The 27,658-nt window shown below is 39.7% G+C and overlaps 2 protein-coding genes across 2 annotated transcripts in view; both read left to right on the top strand.

The window, feature by feature from the left end:
- The window catches only part of H1-1 (H1.1 linker histone, cluster member), a 263,156-nt gene that overhangs the window by 100,694 nt on the left and 134,804 nt on the right, over positions 1-27,658 (top strand). The window lies entirely within an intron of this gene.
- On the top strand, positions 6,393-27,520 carry SLC17A3 (solute carrier family 17 member 3). Its single transcript, XM_088831500.1, has 12 exons — positions 6,393-6,528; positions 10,931-11,142; positions 11,493-11,726; positions 11,807-11,894; positions 18,327-18,413; positions 20,676-20,794; positions 20,932-21,093; positions 21,371-21,500; positions 21,592-21,739; positions 22,031-22,121; positions 23,088-23,224; positions 23,341-27,520. The coding sequence occupies exons 1-11, from the start codon at positions 6,453-6,455 to the stop codon at positions 23,220-23,222; spliced, it is 1,482 nt and encodes a 493-aa protein (XP_088687626.1). The 5' UTR covers positions 6,393-6,452; the 3' UTR covers positions 23,223-23,224; positions 23,341-27,520.

Consider the following 27,658-nt stretch of genomic DNA (forward strand, 5'->3'; position numbering starts at 1 on the left):
AAAAAAGATGTCCTTTTCCTTATAGGGACTGGAATACAAAAGTAGGAAGTCAAGAAACACCTGGTGTAACAGGCAAATTTGGCCTTGGAGTACAGAATGAAGCAGGACAAAGGCTAATAGAGTTTTGCCAAGAGAACACACTGGTCATAGAAGATACCCTCTTCCAACAACACAAGAGAAAATTCTACACATGGACATCACCAGATGGTCAACACAGAAATCAGATTGATTATATTCTTTGCAACCAAAGGTGGAGAAGCTCTATACAGTCAGCAAAAATAAGACTGGGAGCTGACTGTGGCTCAGATCATGAACACCTTATTGCCGAATTCAGACTTATATTGAAGAAAGTAGGGAAAACCACTAGACATTTCAGATATGACCTAAATCAAATTCCTAACAATTATACAGTGGAAATGACAAATAGATTCAAGGGACTAGATCTGATCGAGTGCCTGATGAATTATGGATGGAGGTTTGTGACATTGTACAGGAGATAGGAATCAAGACCATCCTCAAGAAAAAGAAATGCAAAAAAGCAAAATGGCTGTCTGAGGAGGGCTTACAAATAGCTGTGAAAAGAAGGGAAGCGAAAAGCAAAGGAGTAAAGGAAAGATATATCCATTTGAATGCAGAGTTCCAAAGAATAGCAAGGAGAGATAAGAAAGCCTTCCTCAGTGATCAGTGCAAACAAATAGAGGAAAACAATAGAATGGGAAAGACTAGAGATCTCTTCAAGAAAATTAGAGATACCAAGGGAACATTTCATGCAAGACGGGCTCGATAAAGGACAGAAATGGTAGGGACCTAACAGAAGCAGAAGATATTAAGAAGAGGTGGCAAGAATACACAGAAGAACTGTACAAAAAATATCTTCATGACCAAGATAATCACGATGGTGTGATCACTCATCTAGAGCCAGACATCCTAGAATGCAAAGTCAAGTGGGCCTTCGGAAAACATCACTATGAACAAAGTTAGTGGACGTGATGGAATTCCAGTTGAGCTATTTCAAGTCCTAAAAGATGATGCTGTGAAAGTGTTCCACTCAATATGCCAGCAAATTTGGAAAACTCAGCAGTGGCCACAGGACTGGAAAAGGTCAGTTTTCATTCCAATCCCAAAGAAAGGCAATGCCATAGAATGCTCAAACTACCGCACAATTTCACTCATCTCACACACTAGTAAAGTCATGCTCAAAATTCTCCAAGCCAGGCTTCAGCAATATGTGAACTGTGAACTTCCAGATATTCAAGTTGGTTTTAGAAAAGGCAGAGGAACCAGAGATCAAATTGCCAACATCCACTGGATCATTGAAAAAGCAAAAGAGTTCCAGGAAAACATCTATTTCTCCTTTATTGACTGTGCCAACGCTTTTGACTGTGTGGATCACAATAAACTGTGGAAAATTCTGAAAGAGATGGGAATACCAGACCACCTGACCTGCCTACTAAGAAATCTGTATGCAGGTCAGGAAGCAATATTTAGAACTCGACATGGAACAACAGACTGGTTCCAAATAGGGAAAGGAGTATGTCAAGGCTGTATATTGTCACCATTCTTATTTAACTTATATGCAGAGTACATCATGAGAAACACCGAACTTGATGAAGCACAAGCTGGAATCAAGATTGCCAGGAGAAATGTCAGTAACCTCAAATGTGCCGATGACACCACCCTTATGGCAGAAAGTGAAGAAGAAATAAACAGCCTCTTGATGAAAGTGAAAGATGAGAGTGAAAAAGTTGGCTTAAAGCTCAACGTTCAGAAAACAAAGATCATGGCATCCAGTGCCATCACTTCATGGCAAACAGATGGATAAACAGTGGCAACAGTGGCAGGCTTTATTTTGTGGGGCTCCAAAATCACCACAGATGGTGACTGCAGCCATGAAATTAAAAGACGCTTACTCCTTGGAAGGAAAGTTATGACCAACCTAGACAGCATATTAAGGAGCAGAGACATTACTCTGCCAACAAAGGTCTGTCTAGTCAAGGCTATGGTTTTTCCAGTAGTCATGTATGGATGTGAGAGTTGGATGATAAAGCTGAGCACCGAAGAAATGATGCTTTTGAACTGTGGTGTTGGAGAAGACTCTTGAGAGTCCCTTGGACTGCAAGGAGATCCAACCAGTCCATTCTAAAGAAAATCAGTCCTGAATATTCATTGGAAGGACTGATGTTGAAGCTGAAACTCCAATACATTGGCCACCTGATGCGAAGAGCTGACTCATTTGAAAAGACTCTGATGCTGGGAAAGATTGAAGGCAGGAGCAGAAGGGGACGACAGAGGATGAGATGATTGGATGACATCACCAACTCAATGGGCATGAGTTTGAGTAAACTCCAGGAGTTGTTGATGGACAGGGAGGCCTGACGTGCTTTGGTTCATGGGGTCGCAAAGAATCGTACACGACTGAGTGACTGAACTGAACTGAACTGAACCCAAGGAGAAAGGTCACGAATCTCACGTTGGTGGATAAGCAGGTGAAAGTGCAGAGGAAGTTCAGATCCTGAATATTCAAGGCACATTTCCCCAAAGGCCACTTGGCAAGACGCCTTCTCATTTAGCTTCTAGTTTGATGAATCTCATTAATGATTACCGAGTCAAGCCCCAGGGTGGCAAAGCATCTACAGCTGCTTGCAGGCAAAGTTGTAGAGGGTGAGAGCTTGAAGGGAGAGCAGGTTCTAAATCGAAGTGCTTCCTCAGACACTAAATCGGTAAGTCACTTATCTTGCTGTTGCTGTGAAAGACCTCAAAGGGTCCTTCCTGTGTAACGGTTGTATATTTTTGACAATTTTTGTATACCCCAAGTCTCACGTTTTCTCATATTGATAAAAAAAAAAAACTGAGTGTAGATATAAAAGCCCCATCTCCTTAATAACATGGAGAGAAGAGAGGTAGAAGCAGGAAGCTGAAGTTTTGTGCCTGATAACCCAATACTTTGAGAAAACGCCAACTGTGGAAGACCTTTCCAAGAAACAGGTGCTCTAGTGAAATGTTTAAAGGCTGAGATTTGGGTATTCAATTTGGGGGCTTTTGAACAAACATCAGCGCTTTCATTTACCAATGGGATGAGCAGGATGAAGAGGGTCTACATCTGGTGTTGATGTGAACTGCCTGGGTTAGTAGTTAATAACTGTGGTTATCATAATTTCTGTTGTCGCAACAGCTGGTGGGACACACAGGAAGAGCTATAGAGTGGTTGTGAAAGAACACTCCAGATAAGAAAGCATTAGCAACCGCATCACCATCTCTTACATGAAGATTCATTCCCTCCCACCCCCATTAAGGTTGTACAGGATTTTCCTCCTGGGCAGATTCACAGCAGCAACAGGACTATTCCCAGTGTCCTGAAGGACTCCAGCCTTTTGTGATCAAGTTCATTGCCTTAGTTTTCCACCCAGATTAGTTAGGGTCCAGGACTTTGACACAAGACAGAACTGGGGGTGACTCTGGTCTAAGACAGCATGTAAAGGAATGCTGAGTCAGAATCAGATGGTGTGAAATTTAACCAAACAAAAATGGTTGGGGATACAAGAGGCAATGGAATGGTCACCAGGGCCACCAGAAAATGGTAGGTGGGTTGAGGATAGCTGGAAGGAGGTGATCAGGGAGAATCCTCAAGGCAGGGATGTAGAAGCTATAAGTTTTGGTGGTCCTTGTGGCCTCTCAGATGTGTGGACAGGGTGCTATTGCTAGACACCCCAGCCTTTAAACCCAGGGGGCTCTGAAGGAAGGTAAACCTCAGAATGATTCCCTGTGAACATGACTTCAAACCAGAAACATCTCACGATGCCATATCATCTCTGATTCAGGCAACCAGCAGGGTTTTCTCGACCAATAGTGGGAAATAAGGTAGCTGTTAAAAAATATGTGTGAATGTACGTGTGGGTATAAACACATATATAAATAGAAAACACATATGATATATATGTACTTTCTTTTGCATACCCCTACTGATGCTAAAGCTGAAACTGCAATACTTTGGCCACCTCATGCGACGAGTTGACTCACTGGAAAAGACTCTGATGCTGGGAAAGGTTGGGGGCGGGAGGAGAGGGGGACGACCAAGAATGAGGTGGCTGGATGGCATCACCGACTCTGTGGACATGAGTTTGAGTGAACTCTGGGAGTTGGTGATGGACAGGGAGGCCTGGCGTGCTGTGATTCATGGGGTCGCGGAGAGTCGGGCACGACTGAGCGACTGAACTGAACTGAACTGAACTGCGGCCTTGGAGGCTAATGGGAGTGAAATTATCCTGGCAACTTTACTGCCAGGGCATCCAGCCAGAAAACTTTCTTGAGGTCACTAAGCTTTCCTGAAATTCAGATACTCCCTTGTTAGCCAGATGCTCTCGGAACTTTCCCTTATGTGGATCTCTATTTGCTCTCTATGCTTAGCCACCTGTTTAGCTGTGTGAGTGAATGCTTATAAAATCTCCTGGGAGAATTATCTTCATGTACATGGTCACATCTGCTCTGACTGGACATTCTGGTTTCCAAAACAAGGCATGCCTTGTTGTCTGGAATAGAGATGGTAGAAAACTAGAAATAATCTGACATTTAGAATGTTCTAGTCCATGTAGTCCTACAGTAAAGAGTCGGACATGACTGAGCGACTGAACTGAACTGAACTGCTGCTGCTGCTGTCGCTTCAGTTGTGTCCGACTCTGTGCAACCCCATAGACGGCAGCCCACCAGGCTGAACTGGGGGGGAATGGTAAAGTCTCATAACCACAGAGTTACATTGACATCATAGCAGAATATGGAAGTGAGAATAAATATCACACATGGGGAAAAGCTGTTAATAAAAACAACATATGATTATTCATCATTGCCAGGTTGTACAAGACAATGCATCTGGCCACATATTTATTATTTAGTCAAGTATCTCCCAAACAATATTTGCACTTAAAATCAGGGCAGTTAACCTATGTGTATAAGGCCTATTTTTTAAAAAATTGAAGTATAGTTGGTTTACAATATTGTTAGTTTCAGGTGTAAAGGTCTGTTTTTAAAAAGTCTTGGCCACACCAGGGAATTAGAATGCCTCATGCCAAGATTTGAAGAGATACCTCTCTAAAGAAGATATATGGATAGCAAATGAACACATAGAAAGATGCTCCACCTCATTAGAGAAATGAAAATTAAACTATGATGAGATATTACTACACATCTTTCAGAATGTCTAAAATTAAAAAGACTGACCACACCAAACTGTTTAGTATGTAGAGGATCTAGAACTCTCTCATACACTGTTAGTGAGGATGTAAAATGGTACAACCACTTTGAAAAGCAATCTATCATTTTCTTAAAAAGTTAAACATATATTTATCATATGACCCAGCTATTCTACTTACAGGTATTTAAGAGAAATGAAAGCACATGTCTAAACAAAGACCTGTGCTTGAATGTTCATGGCAGCTTTATTTTTAATGGCCACAAACTGCAAATAATGCAATTTTTCATCAAAAGGTGACTGGATAAACAAATTGTGGTATAACCATGCCATGAAATATTGCTCAGCAATAAAAAGGAATGAAGTATTAATATGGGCAACATAGATGAAACTCAAAATAATTATGCTGAGTGAAATAAACTCCAGCAATGATGGCAGTAAACCATATAGTAACCATGTGCAGTCTATTGAATCCTTATAAATCCTTGATGAAGGTGCTGCAGCTGCACTGTTGTTGTTGTCATTGTTATTAACAACAGATGGGAAACTGACATACACAAATTTGCTCCTGGTAACACTTGGCGCATTAGGTAAATCACAAGCCAAGATGTGAACTAAGGAACGCCAAGCTCCAAATCTACCACTCTGAAACTGGCACATGGTAAGTACTCCATATCCTAAATAATAAACAGTTCCAAACCTTAGGTATACCCGTTGTATTGAGCCAAGAGTAGGTGATGATCCTCTTCTACCCAACCCAGATGGAATGGCCTAACTTTTTTTTTGGTAGTCAGTAATATTTAATGAAATTCATCACAGTAGTTTGACAGATAAAGGAACAGAGGCAGAGGTGTCTCTGTTAATTCGTTTGCTCTTGCAAAGTTACGAAGTATCAGAGGTCCTCTGATTCTAGAGCTTGAGATTCTTCCTGAAACAAAGCTGCTTCTGATCACAGGTTAAACAATGTAAATAAATGTTGGACAAGACTCAGCCAGATGTGAATTAGAGTTAGGTTACTTTGGCCTGCCCTACCTTGCCAAAAGGGTAGCTGGATAGGAGAGTGGCTCCTGGTCGGGTGGACTACTTGACTCCAAGTGACTTCCACCAGCTTTTGTTTGCCTGTTGCCCACTTTTTATTTAATATTTTTTGTTGCCCACTTTTTAAGTGTTTTAAAGGAGTCTCTTTTCTAATGCCTGATATGTAGGATCATACACCATCACCCTGAGAGGTGAAAAACAGACATCAGAAGAGAAGAACACAGTTACCACTATGACAGAGCTGAGTCCCACAGCAGGGAAGAACTCTCAAGATATACAAGGGGATGAGAAGCTCAGTCCTAGGAAAGGTAAACTCAGTCTCGACTAGGTGGTTTTAGGATTTTATGGTGGATTTTTACAATGTTGTAATGCAAAGAAATGAATTTGTTTCAAGTTGTATAATTCTTTTTTGGAAATCAAGTATTCAATACTATTATTGTACCTTTATAAAGACATGAAAGAAACAAATACCACTATTCTAAAAAAGTATTTTACTTTTGATGATTACCTTCTAATCTTAATCCATATGCATTTACATTCTTGATAATTGCTACCAAATTGTCTACACATAGTATTGTGTACTCTGCTTGTTATTGCATGTAATATTATAAGCATAATTACATTGCTTAATTATGATAATTTAAAAAATTAATTACAGAAACCTTGAAAAATCAAGAAATGAAAAAATCAATAAGCTTAATTCAACCACTGTGATTTTTTTATTGTCTCTTTTTATATGTATATTTTACATAATTCTGTGATGTATATATTATGTTGTGTATTTTGGACCACACATGTTTCTGTTTGCCTTATAATCATTATTCTTAAAGGATACATATTATTTTTCCTGTATATCCAATAGAGAAAGTATTTTTTACCTGAAAATTCTTCCTGGGGTTGTATATTTAAGTTGTGCTGAGCAACTTCACTTTCACTTTTCACTTTCACACGTTGGAGAAGGAAATGGCAACCCACTCCAGTGTTCTTGCCTGGAGAATCCCAGGGATGGGGGAGCCTGGTAGGCTTCCTTCTGTGGGGTCACACAGAGTCGGACACGACTGAAGTGACTTAGCAGCAGCAGCTGCTGCTTTGACTCAGCGGTAAAGAATCCTCCTGCAATGCAGAAGCTGCAGGAGCTGTGGGTTCAGTCCCTGGGTTGGGAAGATTCCCTGGACAAGGACATAGAAACCCACTCCAGTATTCTTGCCTGGAGAATCCCATGGACAGAGGAGTCTGGCGGGCTATAGTCCATAGGGTCACAAAGAGTCAGACAACTGAAGCGGCTTAGCACATCATATACATAGATTAACTGATAGATGTAGTTCCACAGATATAACATTGTATATATTATATATAACATATCTATATGTATGTGCGTGTGTGTACACACACACACACATATATGTTGTTGTTGTTTAGTCACTAAGTCACGTCTGACTCTTTTGTGACCCCATGGACTGTAGCCCACCAGGCTCCTCTGTCCATGGGATTTCCCAGGCAGGAATACTGCAGGGGGTTGCCATTTTCCTTTCCAATACATGTATATATACATCTCATGATATCCTTTAACATAACACCTGTCTACAGTTGGAATTAGTACTTCCTCAGGCCTTTTTCCTAAGAAAAATACTAATCTGAAGCAATGGTTACAACTATTTAATTTCCATTGGCCATTATAGAGACCTTAGTTTTTAATCTGAACAAAATGAGACCACATAGAGAATTTTGAGCAGAAAAGGGTGTGACCAAATTTATGGTATAACTAGAGCACTACAAATGCTGTAGAATTCTACATACATTTCGAATGTAAAGACCACACTCTGTTCTAGGTATATGAGATGTAGGCTATGGAAGAAAAATCAAGGATAAATTGTAAAGTTTTGGAACGATGGTATTTCTGTCAGCTGAGTTGGAAAACAATTTGGTTGGGGCAGGACTGGGAGGGGGAAATTGGAATTTAGTTTTGGATCTGTTAAGTTTGATTTGTTGATTAGTTGATCAGTTGATTCTTAGTGGAGCAAAAATGATGTACCTTAAGTCAATGTGACCAAATGCAGTATTTTTGTATTATATACTGACTTTTAAAAATTTAACACGAGATGTTGCACCAACATTATTTTCCATATATTTTCACTAGACACAGGAAACCATTTTTAAGGACACAGTGGGAATTCCCTGGCGGTCCAGAGGTTAAGACTCTGAACTTCTACGGTAGGGGACCTGGGTTTGATCCTTGACCAGGGAACTAAGATTCTGAAAACTGCGCAGGGTAGTCAAGAACACACAGAGATTTAGGACACATATAGTAGCTTGTGAAGTCACTCAGTCGTGTCTGACTCTTTGCGACCCCGTGGACGGAGGAGCCTGCACCAGGCTACTCCATCCATGGGATTTTCTAGGCAAGAGTGCTGGAGTGGGTTGCCATTTCCTTCTCCAGGGAATCTTCCCGACCCAGGGATCGAACTCAGGTCTCCCGCATTGTAGACAGAGGCTTTATCGTCTGAGCCACCAGGGAAGCCTATAGTAGCCTATAGGGAACACTTACACTTAGGAGGGAGTCAGAAGGTATGTCGGATGTTTCTGGTAGGTTATGTAACATGATGACTGAGAATTAACTCATTTAACCCTCACAACAATCCTATGAGGCAGCTACTGCTATTGTTTTACAGTTGCAGAGAGGTCAACTAAGGGAATAGCTCAGGTGTCTATGCTCTTATCCACTGTGCTGCCTGTAACTTAATATGCAGCAAGCAGCAGACTAAGCCTTTTAAATATACTCTTTAGTGGATCTTTCAGCAATCACAAGAGGCAGGTCTTCACTCTACCCATTTGTGAACCATTAGTCACCTGGTTTGCTGATAATCGCTTTTAATAGCCTTTGGCCTCTATGATCCCAAAGTACATTGGAGAAATCAGAGGCCACAAGAACTGATAAATTATTAGCTGATCTGATTGACATTGGAAATCATCATCCATTCCTGAAAAAGGAAAACTTTACAAAGATATTATTTTTGAATTCCTCATTCTAATTACAGTGTATTTTCCAGTTTTTTCCAAATTCCTTCACCTTCCCTCCATTCAATGCAAAGATTAGTACTCCACTTAAGAGAGTATAGCCTTGAGGGAAAGGCTCTTTTGTAAACCTCAAGGCACTTCTTTTCTTGAAGTTTTGAAGACTTCTTGATGATGCACAGTATTATCCTCCTCTCCTATTCCATGTGGTCATACAAACCCCATAGGGCACTGGGGTTGTGGCAAAGGTATTCTCATGGAATCATCTGGGACAGAATAGGAGCCACCATATACAGGCAGCACAGTGGATATAACAGCATAAACACCTGAGTTATTCTGTTAGCTGACCTCTCTGCACCTGTAAAATAGCAGTAGCTGCCTCATAGGATTGTTGTGAGGGTTAAATGAGATAATTCTCAGTCATCATGTTAGATAACCTACCAAAAACATCTGACATACCTTCTGACTCCCTCCTAGCTGTAGCCCCTTACGCCTTGGCTTTGAGGTCACGACATTCTTCCTGGTTTTCTCCTATCCCACCTACCCTTCTTTTTTAGTTTCTATTGCCAATTTCTCCCCATTTATCCAACCTCCAAGTGTTGGAGAACCCTTGAGTCAGTCCTTGGTTATATTCTCTATTTATTCTCATTTTCTAAATATCATGGCTTCAAGTATTATCTGTAGACTATTAAATCCCAGTGTTATGCCTCAGCCTCTACATCTCTCCTAAACTCTAGAGTTTTATATCCAACATTCTCAGCATCTCCTGAGTTCTTAAAAGGCATCCTTAACTGTCCAATAATAAGTTCTTTATCACTCCACTGTCCCAAACCTTCTTTTTCCACAGATCTCTTCCTCAGTGAACAGCCAATTCCATTTTTCCTGCTGTTTAGAATAAGAATCCCTCCAATGCTCCTCCCCCAATCTGTAAACTTGAAACCAAGATTCAGTAACTCACCTAGTGGGATCTGTCTGGGATCTTATCAAATCTTAGTTTTTCTACAGTTGCCAACCTAGTCCACGCTTCTTCACTTCTCTTCTGGATTGTTGCAATACTTTCTTCCTGGCAATAGCCATCTTTCCTGAAAGTACAAAAACAGATTATTTAAATTTTGTGCTCATTTCTTCTGTAATTTTTTTACTATATTTTCTCATAGTTTGTGGGTGTCAATTTTTTTCTAATGAGAAAACTTATAGGTTTAATTTCAAAATTTAAGTGAAAGTTTGCCCTCACTAAGATATATGAGAAGAATAATAAATCTACACCAGTAAACAACTCGTTCAATATTTTTAAATTTACATTATCTATGTATATAATGTAGTACCTATAAATTATATAAATATATATACATATTTTATTTTTATGTATGTATTTACTTTTAATATATATCATCATAATAAATATATGATATATATTTAACTATGAGTAATTTCATCAGCCATAGACTACAATAACCTAAGAACTGGAAAGACAAAATTCCAAGAAGAACAGAACGCCCCAGAACAAGTCAGGGTCTATAAAACTGTGGTGTAAAACATCCTTTGACTCAATGGTTTCCTCCTTTTGTAATCTTTCTTTCCCAAAGCCAATAGAAGTGCATTTGAATCATCAGGTGATACCTTTCTGTATTTTAACTTATGAAAAGTAAATAAGGGTTTGATAAGGAAAGTACTAATATACTGTCTTAATATTTCTAGTTCCTAGCATTTGTTCCACTCGCTATGGAATAGCCTTCATCGTACATCTCTGCAACTTCACAATAATGGCACAAAATATTATCATGAATATCACCATGGTAGCCATGGTCAACAGCACAAACCATCAGCCCTCATTTAATGACTCCACTGAGGGGTTGCCTGTTAATTCCTTTGGTGACCCAAATAATTCCCCAAAGAGTCTTCCTGCAGGGGTAAGCAATGCAAGATTCAAGTTATGTTTTTGTTTTTGCTGTTTATTTCAATGTTTATTTTTCTAGAATTTTTAAAAAACTTATTTATTTTAATTGGAGGCTAATTACTTTACAGTATTATAGTGGGTTTTGCCATACATTGACATGAATCAGCCATGGGTGTACATGTGATCCCCTCCTGAACCCCCCTCCCTCCTCCCTCCCCATATTTTTCTAGAATTTATTATATTAAAAAGTTTTAATTGAGGAAACTGTGATTTGTAAGTAAGTGAAAAATCTAAAGAAGCTTCTTAAGTTATGAAAGAACCTTCCTATGCATGGCTTACCAAAGCACTGTCTTTTTCTTTAAGGCCCCTGTGTATGATTGGAACCCTCAAATCCAGGGCATCATCTTTAGTGCTCTCAACTATGGCATGATTCTGACACTGGCTCCCAGTGGATTCCTGGCTGGAAGAGTAGGAACAAAGCGAGTGGTTGGTGCTGCTCTGCTTGGATCCTCACTTCTTGTTCTTTTCACCCCTCTGGCAGCTGACTTTGGACTAGTTTTCCTCATTGCAACTCGAATACTTCAGGGCATGAGCCTGGTACCCAGATATTTTATAAATATGACTGAACATGAATTTCTCTGTGGGACCATGTATCAACAACTCTATTTTTATTTCAGGGGCTAGGATATGGGGGTCAGTTTGCAATCTGGGAAAGATGGAGTCCTCCACATGAACGAAGTCGACTCTGTGGCATTGCCGTATCAGGTAAAAACATATAACTGAAACGAGTCCACTACAATCCAATATTTCTTTCACTGAGTTCTTTGACAGTTTGGCTATTTTGTTTTTTGACCACTTTTATTTTTTTCATTACAAGATTCTTTGTCTTCTGCTTAATGTTTATCAAGTATTTATAAATTAGGGGGCTGGGTCCTTTGTCTCTGACATGACTTTCAAGTTTTTTCCCCCCGGCTGTCATTTGTGATTTGATTTTGCTTATAATGATTTTTGCCATTTTTCAAAAATACATTTTGATGTAGTCAAATTGATCATTCTTTTATTTTATGGTTTTTGGACTTTGACTCATAGTTGGAAATGATCCAACCATGGCTTTTATTGACTATGCATGGTTTCATTTTTTATATTTAAATTTCTGACATCCTGGGATTTATACTAGTGTTCAGTGTAAGGCATGGATCCAACTTAATCTTCTTTGGAATTGCTCTCAGTTGTCCTGAGAACAGTTTTCTGATAATGATATGCCTGGACAGTGTGCCTGGAATGAAAACTCCAGAGGAAGAAATTTCAGTTACACTGAGGAGTAATGGAAAATGAAAACAATGTGGCTAACATGTTCAGTTCAGTCACTCAGTTGTGTCTGACTTTTTGAGACCCTGTGGACTAGAGCATGCCAGGCTTCCCTGTCCGTTACCAATTCCCAGAACTTGCTCAAACTCATGTCCATCAAGTTGGTGATGCCATCGAACCAATCTCATCCTCTGTTGTCCCCTTCTCCTCCTGCCTTCAGTCTTTCCCAGCATCAGGTCTTTTCTAAGGAGTCAGTTCTTCACATCAGATGGCCAAAGTATTGGAGTTTCAGCTTCAACATCAGTACTTCCAATGAATATTCAGGACTAATTTCCTTTGGGATTGACTGGCTGGATCTCCTTTCAGTCCAAGGGACTCCCAAGAGTCCTCTAGTACCACAGTTCAAAAGCATCAATTCTTCGGTGCTCAGCTTTCTTTATAGTCCAACTCTCACATCCATACATGATACTGGAAAAACTATAGTTTTGACTATACAGACCTTTGTCAACAAATAAATGTCTCTGCTGTTTAATATGTTGTCTAGGTTAGTCATAACTTTTCTTCCAAGGAGCAAACATCTTTTAATTTCATGGCTGCAGTCACCATCTGCTGTGATTTTAGAGCCCAAGAAAAGAAAGTCTGTCACTGTTTCCACTGTTTCCCCATCTATTGGCCATGAAGTGATGGGACCGGATGCCATGATCTTAGTTTTTTGAATGCTGAGTTTAAAGCCGGTTTTTCCACTCTCCTCTTTCACTTTCATCAAGAGGCTTTTGAGTTCCTCTTCACTTTCTGCCATAAGTGTGGAGCCATCTGCATATCTGAGGTTATTGATATTTCTTCCGGCAATCTTGATTCCAGCTTATGCTCCATCCAGCCTGGCCTTTTGCATGATGTACTCTGTATATAAGTTAAATAAGCAGGGTGACAATATACAGCCTTTGGTGATGGACATCTCTAACACATTGTAGGTGGCCAAAGTATGACTGCTGAGTAAGAGAGCCAAGGACTCTTCAAGTCCAGACAATAAGCCACATACACACACATACACACCTGCCTGACCTTATGCCTTTTGAGAGCCCTTCACAACTCCAGAGGTTTAATCTTTGTCATCAGACCTCACATCCACTGGTAGGAGAGTAGAGGCTCCAGTCTAGACTAAGGAGATTCACTTTAGTTATCACAGCTTACTAAGGGATGTCCTCAAATATAAATAAGGAATGGTCTTCCTAAATCCTCAAAAATTTGGAGAAAGTCAAGACAGTGAAAGAAAGAAACCAAACTCAAAAACTGCAATTAATCCAAATGAAAAAGAGAAGATTTTAAATAATTAATGAATAATATCAGAGAGATCCAGGGGAATATGTGTACATATTCACTTAAAAAGAATAGTTGCTAATTAAAAATATTACTGCTAGTATTTTTTAATTGAAATGAAAGATCTGAATGCCTATATGAGGAAAAGGCCATCTCGTCAGTGAACTGGACAAATATTGAGATATTTTTCCAGAATATAGTACAAGAAATTAAAGAGTTGAAAAGCATGAAGGAAAATTTAAAAGACTTGGAATGAAGGCAGTGATCTTGTAAAAGTGGCAACTCCTTTTCTTCTCATTTCCTGTTAAATAGGGAGAGAGCACCTGGGATAGGTCAACTGACTGTCTAGAGGAATCTTGGGAACGTACAAGACTGCAAGTTCTAGAGTCTCCCTTGTGTTTGGTTTTGGGGAATCTTAGCAGCCCCAGGTAGATGGCCTCCAGAACCTGGTTCTGGGAACACAGAACTTATGGTTGTCTGGGAGGCCCAGACAAAAACATCACTGGAGGAACCCATGAACAGGTGGTGTGAACTGAACCTACTTGCCTACTTCAGTGATTCTCAGAGAAACTACCATTTCCACTCATGCTGGGGCTCCCTAGTAGGCTGCACTAAGGACAGCATCACTCAGCTCTTGAGATTGGAGGAGGACTTTCAGAAAAGTACCTGTCCTTAGCAGAAAGTAAAAGTGAAAATTAATCACTCAGTTGTGTCCAATTCTTTGGGATCCCACAGACTGTAGCCTGCCTGGCTCCTCTGTCGATGGAATTCTTTAAGCAAGAATACTGGAGTTGGTTGCCATTTCCTTCTCCAGGGGATCTTCCCTACCCAGGAATGGAACCTGTGTCTCCTGCATTGCAGACAGATTCTTTACCAACTGAGCCACTGGGGAAGTCCTTAGCAAAAGAGCCCAGCTACTGCTAGCCTCTAGGACAAAATATACTGTATTTTCTTCTAACGGGCCCACAAAGGTATACCTATAGGTAGGAAGCTTTGTAACCACTTGAGGAGCTCAATAAATTAATGAAGAAGAGTAAGCAAACTAAACAGATTTGGTAGCTCATATTTGGGGCAGGTCTCATAGGTAATGGAAACACACAGATACACACATCTTTAAGGATCATATATCATACAGCAATAAACATGAATAGCTGAATGCAACAACATGGATAAGTCTTAGAAACATAAATGTTGAATAAATAAAGCATATCTATCATGGGGAAATTGCCTCAATGAAGTGGTAGTCCCAGGTGCACAACCAAGCCAGGAGTCATGGAACAGTTAGGCTCACAGACAAAAACAGGTGTTATAATTGCAGTTTGTCAAGCCAATTTAAAACACAGAGTGAGACCTAAGAAGGAAAATGGGGTGAGTTAATACATTTAAGATAGGTTGCAAAGAGGTGGAAAGAACAAGAGGGGCCCAGGTCTCGGACTGATGCAGTGTCTTGTCCCCCATTATAACTGGCATAAAGGCAGAGAGTTTAGAGAAAAGAATGCAGCTTTGATGGATGCAATGGTGGAAAAAGGTACTGATATCCGTCTTCATTGATTTGTGTCCTGACGTCAGGCAGTCTCATTTCAAATGCTGCCTTTCCTTCTTATTAATTGTATGACCTTCAGTTCAGTTCAGTCGCTCAGTCATGTCCGACTCTTTGTGACCCCATGAATCACAGCATGCCAGGCCTCCCTGTCCATCACCAACTCCAGGAGTTCACTCAAACTCATGTCCATCGAGTCGGTGATGCCATCCAGCCATCTCATTCTCTGTCGTCCCCTTCTCCTCCCGCCCCCAATCCCTCCCAGCATCAGAGTCTTTTCCAATGAGTCAACTCGTCGCATGAGGTGGCCAAAGTATTGGAGCTTCAGCATCAGTCCTTCCAATGAACACCCAGGACTGAGCTCCTTTAGAACGGACTGGTTGGATCTCCTTGCAGTCCAAGGGACTCTCAAGAGTTTTCTCCAACACCACAGTTCAAAAGCATCAATTCTTCGGTAATCAGCTTTCTTCATAGTCCAACTCTCACATCCATACATGACCACGGGAAAAACCATAGCCTTGACTAGACGGACCTTGGTTGGCAAAGTAATGTCTCTGCTTTTTAATATGCTGTCTAGGTTGGTCATAACTTTCCTTCGAAGGAGTAAGCGTCTTCTAATTTTATGGCTGCAATCATCATCTGCAGTGATTTTGGAGCCCAAAAAGATAAAGTCTGACACTGTTTCCATTGTTTCCCCATCTATTTCCCATGAAGTGATGGGACCAGATGCCATGATCTTAGTTTTCTGAATGTTGAGCTTCAAGCCAACTTTTTCACTCTCCTCTTTCACTTTCATCAAGAGGCTTTTTAGTTCCTCTTCACCTTCTGCCATAAGGATGGTGTCATCTGCATATCTGAGGTTATTGATATTTCTCCCAGCAATCTTGATTCCAGTGTGTGCTTCTTCCATCACATTCTTCATGATGTACTCTGCATATAAGTTAAATAAGCAGAGTGACAATATACAACCTTGATGTACTCCTTTTCCTATTTGGAACCAGTCTGTTGTTCCATGTCCAGTTCTAACTGTTGCTTCCTGACATGCATACAGGGTTCTCAAGAGGCAGGTCAGGTGGTCTGGTATTCCCATCTCTTTCAGAATTTTCCACAGTTTATTGTGATCCACACAGTCAAACGCTTTGGCATAGTCAATTAAGCAGAAATAGATGTTTTTCTGGAACTCTCTTGCTTTTTCCATGATCCAGCAGATGTTGGCAATTTGATCTCCGGTGCCTCTGCCTTTTCTAAAACCAGCTTGAACATCTGGAAGTTCACGGTTCATGTATTGCTGAAGCCTGGCTTGGAGAATTTTGAGAATGACTTTACTAGCGTGTGAGATGAGATGAATGCAATTGTGCGGTAGTTTGAGCATCCTTTGGCATTGCACTTCTTTGGGATTGGAATGAAAACTGACCTTTTTCAGTCCTGTGGCCACTGCTGAGTCTTCCAGATTTGCTGGCATATTGAGTGTAGCACTTTCACAGCATCATCTTTCAGGATTTGAAATAGCTCAACTGGAATTCCATCACCTCCACTAGCTTTGTTCATAGTGATTAATTAACTTTTCCATGTTTCTGTTTCCTCAGTTGTAAATTTGGAAATTGGTGCTTAAGGAGATAACACAGATAAGATGCCTCAATAAACTGCATGGCCAAATGAGAAGAAAAACATAAGTGATCTTTTCTTTAACTGTGGGATCGGGAAAGCCCTTTTAAGCAAATGAGTGTTCAGAAGTCATTACAGAGGAACCTCATAGATCTGAACCTCATGAAAACTTACAACTGGTGGATTACAAAACACACCATAAACAAAGTTAAAAGTGGGAGAATAGAATTGCAGCCAGCATGACAGAGGGTTATTTATAACACATAAAGATTCTATAAATTGCAGAAAAGTTAAGTGAAAGAAACAAAAAGATTATGAACTGACTTTTCACAGAAGAAATAAAAAATGACAAACATAGGAAAAATAATTCAACTTCACTATAAAAAGAAAAAAGGTATACTGTTTTATATTCACATTTGGAAAACTATATTAGAATTTTGAGGATATTCAATGTTGTCAAGAGATGAGGAAAAAGTATTTGTTGGCAACTTAATTTGGTATGGCCTTTTAGCAGGATACTTCAGCAGTATCTGTCAAAATAAAAAAATGTACAATCTATGATTTAGCAAGTCTACTTCTGATATTTTACTGTTTAGAAATAAATTATGTTTATGTTCAGAAGTGATAGTTAAGTTTATGTTCAGAAATTGCAATGGCTGTAGAATCTAGAGTGACATGGAAATATTTACAAGGCCAGTTGCAACTAAAAAATAAATGTCACGGGACAATAGGTACATTATTGTACCTATGTCCTAGTTATTTAAAGTTAATAATAACTCACATACATATATATAAAATTTGACCAGTTGATGTTAATGTTCATCTGGGAAATTAAAAAAACCTAATAGTCTATTTTTGAAAAAGTTGTAAAAGGGAAATGTGCCCACATTATATGTGAATACTCTGTAAAGCCATGGAAATAAAAAAAGTGTTGTTAGCATATTAATAGGCAAATGTATCTAACTTTCTGTCTACATATTTCATAAATACATTTACAAAGCAACATGTACATATCAATATATATTATGTATGTGTACAGAGAAGAAAAGTATGCAATTATACATCATGTAATAAATTGTAGCTCCTGGTTAACATTAGAGAAAAGAGTAGAAATGGATTGGAGGGGCATTTGGTTCTTTGTGGTAATTTACTTTTATAATAAGCATATATGTTATATGAATTGTGTAATTAAAAATTAAAATAGCATAAAGGAAGCATGGTTGTCATCTACAGTGATAATAAGGAACTACCAGGAAATTGGGTCTTTAGGAGAACCTATGAACTCAATCACAAACTTGAAGTTCACATATATATTCTACCATGCTCATCTCTTTATGGTGAGAGTGCTCTCTAGTATGTCACCTGTCCTTCTGTAGGCAGCTAGCGGGTGGCAGTCCAGCCCCCATGGCCTTATTCTGTCTTTGCAGGATTGCTGCTGGGAACCTGCGTCGCCATCCTGCTGGGTGGCATCATCAGTCAAACCCTCGGGTGGCCTTTTGTCTTCTATATATTTGGTAAGTTACTATCTCCCCACTCCCAGGTTTTCATATCTCGGGTGACTCTAGCATCTTTCATCTAATGAGGTGACTTTTGGTAGCCTTCTGGATAGCTTCAGCATGGAGGCCGCCAGAAAGACCAAGCCATGATTAGAAGCTTAGAACTTTTAGCCCCACCCTCCATCTTCCTGGGAGGAGAGGGTGCTTCAGATTGTATTAATAATCAGTTATGGCTCAGATGGTAAAGAATCCACCTGCAATTCAGGAGACCTGAGTTTGATCCCTGGGTTGGGAAGATCCCCTGGAGAAGGGCATGGCAACCCACTCCAGTATTCTTGCCTGGATAATCCTCATGGACAGAGGAACCTTGTGGGCCATAGTGCATGAGGTAGGAAAGAGTAAGACACGACTGAGCAACTAAGCACAGCATTGTATGCCTACATGATTTGGCCTCCTTAAAATCCCTAAGCTATAGGGTTCTAAGAGCTTCCAGGTTGATGAACACACCCACATGCTGGGAGGGTAGCACACACCCAACTCCACAGGGTCAGAAGCTTCTACACTCAGGACCCTTCCAGATATCCTATTCATGCCATCCAGCTGTTCATTTATCATGAACCTGTATCATGTCCTTTATAATAAAGTGAAAGTGAAGTGAAGTCGCTCAGTCATGTCCTACTCTTTGTGACCCCATGGACTGTAGCCTACCAGGTTCCTCCATCCATGGGATTTTTCAGGCAAGAATACTGGAGTGGGTTGCCATTTCCTTCTCTAGGAGATCTTCCCAACCCAGGGATTGAACCTGGGTCTCCCGCATTGTAGGCAGATGCTTTACCATCTGAGCCACCAGGGAAGTCCCTTTATATTAAACCAGTAAATAAAAATGAATATTTCCCTGAGTTTTGTGAGCTATTTCACCAAATTATCAAACTGAGAGGGAGTTGCAGGAATCTCAGAATTTGTGGTAAAGTTTAATGTAAGTGTGGGAGTTTTAATTTGGGGACTCATTAGTCGCAATTAGTATATGAAGTAGGGGGCAGTCTATGTGACTGAGTCCTTACTCTGTAGGGTCTGTGCTAATGCCAGATACTGCCAGAATTGGGCTAAATTGTAGGACACTAGCTTGGTGCATGAAGAGAACTAGAGACTTTCTTAGTGTGAAAAACCAACACAGATAGTGTCAGGAGTGTTGTGAGTAGATATATAGTCTTCCTTTGTTGTTGTTGTTCAATTGCTAAGTCAGGTCTGACTCTTTGTGACACCATGGATTGCAGCACACCAGGTTTCTCTGTCCTCCACTATCTCATGGAGTTTGCTCAAGTTCGTGTCCATTGAGTCAGTGATGCTATCTGATCATCTCATCCTCTGCCAATCTCTTCGGCTTTTGCTTTCAATCTTTCCCAGCATCAGGGTCTTTTCCAGTGAGTCAGCTGTACACATCAAGTGGTCAAAGTATTACAACTTCAGCTTTAGCATCAGTCCTTCCAATGAATGTTGAAGGTTGATTTATTTTAGGATTGACTGATTTAATCTCCTTGCAGTCCGAGAGACCCTCAAGAGTCTTTTCCAGCACCCAATTTGAAAGCATCAATTCTTTGGTATACAGCCTTCTTTATGATCCAACTCTCACATCTGTACCTGACTACTGGAAAGGCTTGTAGCTTTTGACTATACGGACCTTTGTCAGCAAAGTGATATCTCTGCTTTATTAATATGCTGCCTAGGTTTGTTATAGCTTTCCTTCTGAGAAGCAAGTATCTTCCAGTTTCATGACTATAGTCACCATCTGCAGTGATCTCTGAACCCAAGAAAGTAAAATCTGTTTCTGCTTCTACTTTCACTAAAGTTTTCTTTAGCTAATATTTAAAAAGTTGAGATACCAAGTTTAATGCCATTTCTAGGGTCTGTGATTTTCATGCATACAAATAATCAAGAAACGTAAAATAATAGGTTCTAGACCTATTAAAAAAGCTGTGATATTCATGTGAATTTTTTGAGAAGTGAAAAGAAGAGAAGGAAATGGTAACCCACTCCAGTATTCTTGCCTGGAGAAGGAAACGGTAACCCACTCCAGTATTCTTGCCTGGAGAATCCCATGGACGGAGAAGCCTGATAGGCTACAGTCCACGGGGTCGCAAAGAGTCAGACACGACTGAGCGATGGAACGGAACGGAAAAGAAGATATTATGAGCAAGAGCTTTTCCCAGGACCCATGCCAGAAAATGTCCCAATTAAAAAGAAATTCACACAGAAGTTTACCAATTTAATCTCTCCTTGCAGGAGGTTTTGGCTGTCTCTGCTTTCCTCTCTGGTGTGTTTTGGTTTATGATGACCCCGTCACTCATCCACGGATAAACATTATAGAGAAAGAATATATCATATCCTCCTTGGCCCAACAGGTACACATAAAACTTCAGCCTTCTCCAGAGATCTTGTATCTGAATAGAGATACAAGAGATCTGAATTTATCAGAGTGACTACGAACATGTGAGCATGTCTCAGATCTTACTATTCTGATCAGTAAATTTGTTTTCAGGTCAGCTCTACTAAGCAGCCTCTTCCCATCAAAGCTATGATCAGATCTCTACCTCTCTGGTCCATGTGTGTTTGCTGTTTCAGCCATCAGTGGTTAATTAATATAATAACTATATATGCACCAACTTACATTAGCTCTGTGTTCAACATTGATATTAGAAATGTGAGTATATTTCCCTCCAACCATTTTTCCTGTTTGCATGACTCTCAAATTACTCTGCCTTCACAAATCATTCATCTAGAAAAATTTATCTTTTATTACCAAGAAATAGTTTAACAGTCAGGTGAGTAGCTTTTCTGAAGGTATGATGGAAGGGACCACTGATTTTCTTAGGAAAGTATGATTTCAGAGTTGTCAGTGTGATTATTAGTGACTTATCAGTATAAGGTGTGGTCTCCCAGCCTTTATTATGATGGTTTACTGAATGTTTTCCCTTCAGAGTGGTTTCCTGTCTGCCCTTCCTTTCATTATTGCCTGGGTCATTTGCCTCCTGGGAAGTTACCTGGCAGATTTCCTTCTGACCAAGAATTTTAGGCTTGTTACAGTGAGGAAAACTGTCACAGTTCTAGGTAAGAACAGGGCCAAAATGTCTGATAATTCACAAGGCATACAACATCCAAAAATGTTTGTTGTTTAATTTGTCTGTTCCTCTTTCCTTAGGAAGTCTCCCCTCCTCAACATTCCTTTTGGTTCTGCCATACGTTGCCTCCAATTATATCATAGCAGTGAGCCTTCTGACGCTGTCCTGTGGACTAGGCATGTTAAGTCATCCAGGGGTCTATATCAATGCCTTTGATATTGCTCCAAGGTAGGACTGTAATCTCCACTCTCATTTTCATACTTTCTGAAAAAAACTTAGCCTTCAGGCTTCTAGAAGCCTCAAACTTTGCAAAATTATAAATCATGAGCGATGATGATTGTGGCCATTTTCAGGTATGTGGAGGGAAGGGCATTATTGATTTGCCTCAGTGCCTTTCATTGAACATACACAGAGAAAGTCTTTTTGACATAATTGCTATTAATATATGATACATTCCAGGGCTGAAGCATGCTGCCAAACAAATGTGGATCTAGCCTGAAACATTCCTGTCACCCACAGGCATTCTAGTTTTCTCATGGGAGCTTTAAGGGCGTTTGCACAGATATCTGCTGTCCTGGGACCTACTGTCAGTGGATTTCTTCTCAGTCAGGTAAGGTTTTCTTGTCAGGCTTTCTTAAAATGCTCTGCCAAATCCACTCATAACAATAATATCATAAAAAATGTTTTCACAGTTTGGAGAATAAAATTAAATCATGAGTAACTTTGTCATGAAGATCACCGTAGCCAAGGAAAATACAAAACAGTTTCTTTCATGACCTCATACTGAAACCAAAGCACTCCCTGGTGATCCACTGGTAATTTCCAGTCTTTGAAATCACACAGTGACATACATGTCCTATGAGACGATGATGAATCCATGCATATATGCAACTTGTCATGTCTTCTGCAACACGTTGAAATTTTCATTTGCATAACCATACAAAAGCAAAGAGATAATAAAAGCAAATATGTTTAAGTGTCTGATACATGCAGGGAGTATTATAGGTATTTCATATACAGTAATCTAATTTATTGATTCTCATACTAATTATGAAAATAAAGTATTAATATCCTCATTTCCTGATGATTAAAATCTGATAGAATATGTCTTTCCACTGAGAGGATGTAGAATCAGAATTCTTCTTAGACCTATCTAGCTTCAAAACTCACAGTCATCTTCTTGCAAGATTCTTCTTGCACTGGAGAAGAAGAAATTTATTAGTGTATATATTTGTAAATATGTATAGAGAGTCATGATTCACACAAAAGAGAAAGTGTTTGGCACTTTGATAAATAATGACAAATGCAATTCTGGAGGTTAAATGTAAAAATCCCTAAGTCCATTTTTTAAATTATTTATTTTAATTGGAGGCTAATTACAATATTGTAGTGGTTTTATAAAGAACATTCTGAATCCATTTTGAAATTCTTTCCATCAAATTATTAAGCTGTGTTTAGGAAATGAATTTTGACATGAAGATCCACTAGTGAACATTGTCTTCTAAACTATTAATGTAAGTTTCACAGGAAAAGGGAATGAGAAGGGTAATACTTACTTGAACTTTTCTTTCCTCAGGACCCTGAATTTGGGTGGAGGAATGTCTTCTTCTTGACAGTTGTCATTAACACATTAGGGCTGATCTTCTATCTTATCTTTGGAAAAGCAGATGTCCAAGACTGGGCCAAAGAAAGAAAACTTACTCATTTATGAAGGTAAAGAGTAATGATTTCATCTATGGTTAAAACCACAGAGGCACAATTTAAACTTTTTAATTTTTATTTTATGTTGGAGTATTACATTTTAACTCTATGTCATTTTTCTTTCTTAGTTACCCCACTTTGGATGGAAAGTCATTAGGTCCTTTATTTCACAAATGAGAAGGCTTCAGTGGTGGACAAACAGAAAAAAATTTCTTTGCTGTAGCTCTTTTCAAATCTGAGATCATTTCTTTATTTTACTCAGACTTCTTTTTGAGGAAAATATAAGATGAATGAAAATCCAAATAAAATGATAGCCAAGAAAAAAGTTGTCATCTTCATAGAATTAACAGTGGATTCAGAGGAGCTGCTGTATGGGATCCAGTATGCTAGATTCATAGATTTTGGATCTCTAAACAGGAAACAATGTTTTGAAACTCTTAATGCAGGGCAATAACCTCACTAAGGCACTGGTTCCTCCTATTTGCAAAAACGAATACTGATTTATATTTGTTGGGCTCAGTATTGTCCATGTGTTCCTTCCTTTGTGTGCTCCACTCCCCTCCATCCTGCTCAGGTCCCAGGAGGCTGACCTGTGTGGTTTGCACCTCACACTTTCTCTACTGGCTTCTGCTGGGTTTTCGGTGGAGGCAGGAGAGTGAGGATAGGAGTATTTATCTCTACTGTTCCTCCCCATGGAGACTGCAGGTGGCAGATCCTTCCTCTGCAGTTCACAGCTCCTAGCAAACAACCCTCTCCATACCTTCTTGTAACTTCTCTCTCCCCCTGTCCTTTCAAACCTTTTTTGGCCTTTATGTTGCAAGCCCTGGAATATCTTATGGTTTTCTTCCCACCATCTCAGCCCTATGTAGTAGTCTCATTTAACACTGTCGTTAAATTACCCACTATGAGTCTGCAATGTTTCTCCTTCTAGGATCCAACGAATTCAGTAAAGTCATATATAAAGCTCAAAACATGAAATAGATCAGTATTTCTTTAAATTATAATTTGTGGGTGTCAGTCGGTCATAGCATGTTCAGAGGGACCAGAACTGCATTCTATGTTGCTCCCTGTGATGATCTTTACATGTAGAATAGATGATAGCCAGTAAGTTATTTTGTATAGAAGTGATGTTATGGACACTAGTTCTGCGTGAAAAATTAGGGCAAGGATAAAGAAGGTCATATTTGAATAAGCAAGAGCAATTACTGAGATTTTCCGTAGTCTAGAATCTAAACCCTCGGAGCACTCGAGTAAATTAGACACAGTCCCTATTCAAATGTGGAAGATAGATATAATAATACATGGCAGTGCATTATCTTAGGTACAATAGCAGGGGAACATACAGGAACATACAGAGGAGACCAGATGGGGGAATCTAATCCTAAACTGAAGAACAAAGGGGAGATCTTCTGCAAGTAATTCCTGATCTATATGTTAAATGAGGATGGTTATGGTAAAATTTCCCATGTTGGAGAACAACTTATGCAAAAGCATGAAAGCAAGAAAATGGATGGATTCTAAAGGAAGTCATTTGCCTACATGGTCAGTTAGTGAAGGACAGAAGATTAAGGTGGGAGGTGAGTGTGACAGAGTATGGAGGTCTTGTTTGCCATGTTAAAAAGCTTGAAGAGTATCCTAGCATTGATAGTGACATGGGCAGATTTTCTCTCTAGATAGAACATGCTGGCTCAATTCCAGAATCAGGGAGGCTAGTTAGTGGTCTACACAGCAACAGCGAGGACTGACCTAGGGCTAGAAGAGCTGGCATGGAAAGAAGAAAGACATGAATAATGTTCAGGAGGTAGAATTGAAAGATCATGGCATTGGGTTAGATGGATGCAGGAGAAGACAGGAGATAGGAGTCCTGGGCCTCTAACCTTAGATATGGGATAGAAAGTGGTCTGAATAACTAAGCCGGAGAATTCAGGAAGAGTCCTTTTCAGGGGGAAGACAATGATTTGACTTTGAGACATGAATTAGTAGTAAAAGTGGGGTAAACAAGCAGATGTGTGTATAACTTTCCTGGGCTGTCATAACAAAATACCTCAGGCTTGTGGCTTAAACAGTACTAATTTATTGTCTCACAATCCTAGAAGTCCAAAAGCAAAATGTCAGCAGAGTTGGTTCCTTCTGAGATTTGTGAGAGAGCTGTCCCACGCCTCTCTTCCAGTAGCTCCAGGCATGCTTTGGCATGCAGATAGCTTTTTCTGTGTGTCTTCATCTCATCTCTCTTCTCTACATATCTGTCTCTATGTCAGAAATTCCCTGTTTGGGTAATCCTCTGGTGGTCCGGTGGTTAGGATTCAGCACTTCCACTGCTCTCGCCAGGGCTTGATCTCTGGTCAGGGAACTAAGAACCCACAAGTCACAAACGCAGCCAAAAAATAAATCCCCTAATTTATAAAGATACAAGTCGTATTTAATTAGGGCCCACCTTAATGACTTCATCTTAACTTGGTTATCTGCAAAGACCTTACTTCCAAATGAGGTGACATTTGGTACTGGGAGATTTCAACATCGTTTGGGGAGACAATTCAATGCATAATAGCAATAAAAAGCCTGACTGTATACCTGAAACTTGCAAAAAGGACTGGGATAGAGACAAAGATATAAAAGTATGTATGCTCAGTACTAAAGACCTAAATGTGTAGTGCTCAGGAAGAGCCCATGAATGAAAAACTACCAAGCCAAAGACAGAATGCCAACATTCAAGGAGTGGACAGAATAAGAAATGCCCACACACAACAGAGATTAAAGGGTCAGGCTTGTACGTGTGAGGAACAATAGGAGGACACAACTATCATGGGAACTCATGGCCTTAAAGAAAGACGGCAAATCAACAATAAGTACACTACAATTCAGTTAGGTGAGGTCAGGAAAGGAACACAGTCACCTTGTGATTACAAGTTCACTGGTGGCTTTTTCATGACATATTCAGCAGAGACATGGGTATGCAGGTCATTTTGCAGTTTGATGGTGGGTGAAGAGGAATGAGAGAGCAGAGGAAACAAGAAAATTATTTTCAGAAAGTTTAGTTGGGAAGAGGAAGGGATGGAAATATATCCAGAGGAGAACAGAGGGAAAGGAGGAGTGACCTAGTGGGGAAAGGAACCTGACCCAGGGAAGCTTTGGGGAAGAAACGCTGGAATGGGAGTGAAGATATGGAAGGACAGGCTGAAGAGATGGAGCACGGTCTTTGAAAACACAATAAGGATTCAAATATAGGAGTCTGCCTTGAACATATAGAAAGAAAATGTAAAATCTGAAACAAGAATTTTCTCTTTAAGAATGGGACTCCAGGAAAAAGTCCATCAACAAATGAAAAAACAACCTACTTAATGGAAGAGAATATTTGCAAATCATACGTTTCCATGCATGCTAAGTCACTTCAGTCATGTCCAACTCTCTGTGAACCCATGGACTGTAGCCCACCATGGAATTTCTCTGTCCATGGGATTCTCCAGGCAAGAATACTGGAGTGGGTTGTTGTGCCCTCCTCCAGAATATCTTCCCGACCCAGAGATTGAACCTGTATCTCCTTTGGTTCCTGAATTGCAGGCAGATTCTTTACTGTTGAGCCACTGGGGAAGCCCATCATATATTTGATAATGGGTTAATATCCAAAATATAAAGAACTCATACAACTCAATAACAAAAAAATCTGACTTAAAAATGGGTAGAAGAACTAAATAGATATTTTCCAAAAGAAGGCATAAAAGTGGCCAACAGTTACATGGAAACTGCTCATCATCATTAATCATCAGTGAAATGCAATTCAAAACTACAGTGAGATATCATCTCATACATATTAGAATGTCCATTATCAAAAAAGCAAGAGATAACAAGTGTTGGTGAGGATGTGGAAAAAAGGGACCCCGGTACAATGTTGATGAGAAGGTAGTGGTGCAGTCACTAAAGAAAACAGTATGGTGATTCCTCAAAAAATTAAAAACAGAATTATTGCATGATCCAGCAGTGCCAGTTCTATGTATCCAAAGGAAATTAAAACAGTATCTCAGATACCTGCGCTCCTGTTTATTGCAGCATTATTCACAATAGCCAGAATATGGAAACAGCCCAATTATCCATCAATGAGGAATGGATAAAGAAGGTGTTTATCTAAGCCATGAAAATGAAAGACATTCTGCACAACATGAGTGGATTTTGAAGGCATTATGCTGAGTAAAATAAGTCAGATAAAGACAAATACTTTGATATCACTTATAGGGGAAATTTAAAAAGTCAAATTCATAGAAACAAGATTACAATGGTACATATTAGAATGGGAGTTACCAGGGGCTGGGGGATAGGGGAAAGGGGGAGACATTGGTCAAAGAGTACAAACTTCTAGTTATAAGAAGAGCGAGTTCTGGGAATCTCATGTACAGCATAGTGATTATAGTGAATAATATATTTTACACTTGACTGTTGCTAAGAGTAAATCTT

The sequence above is a fragment of the Moschus berezovskii genome, chromosome 23 (assembly GCF_049115385.1).
Source record: "Moschus berezovskii isolate FMDL1 chromosome 23, NW_MosBer_1.0, whole genome shotgun sequence".
In the NCBI taxonomy this organism is placed as follows: domain Eukaryota; kingdom Metazoa; phylum Chordata; class Mammalia; order Artiodactyla; family Moschidae; genus Moschus; species Moschus berezovskii.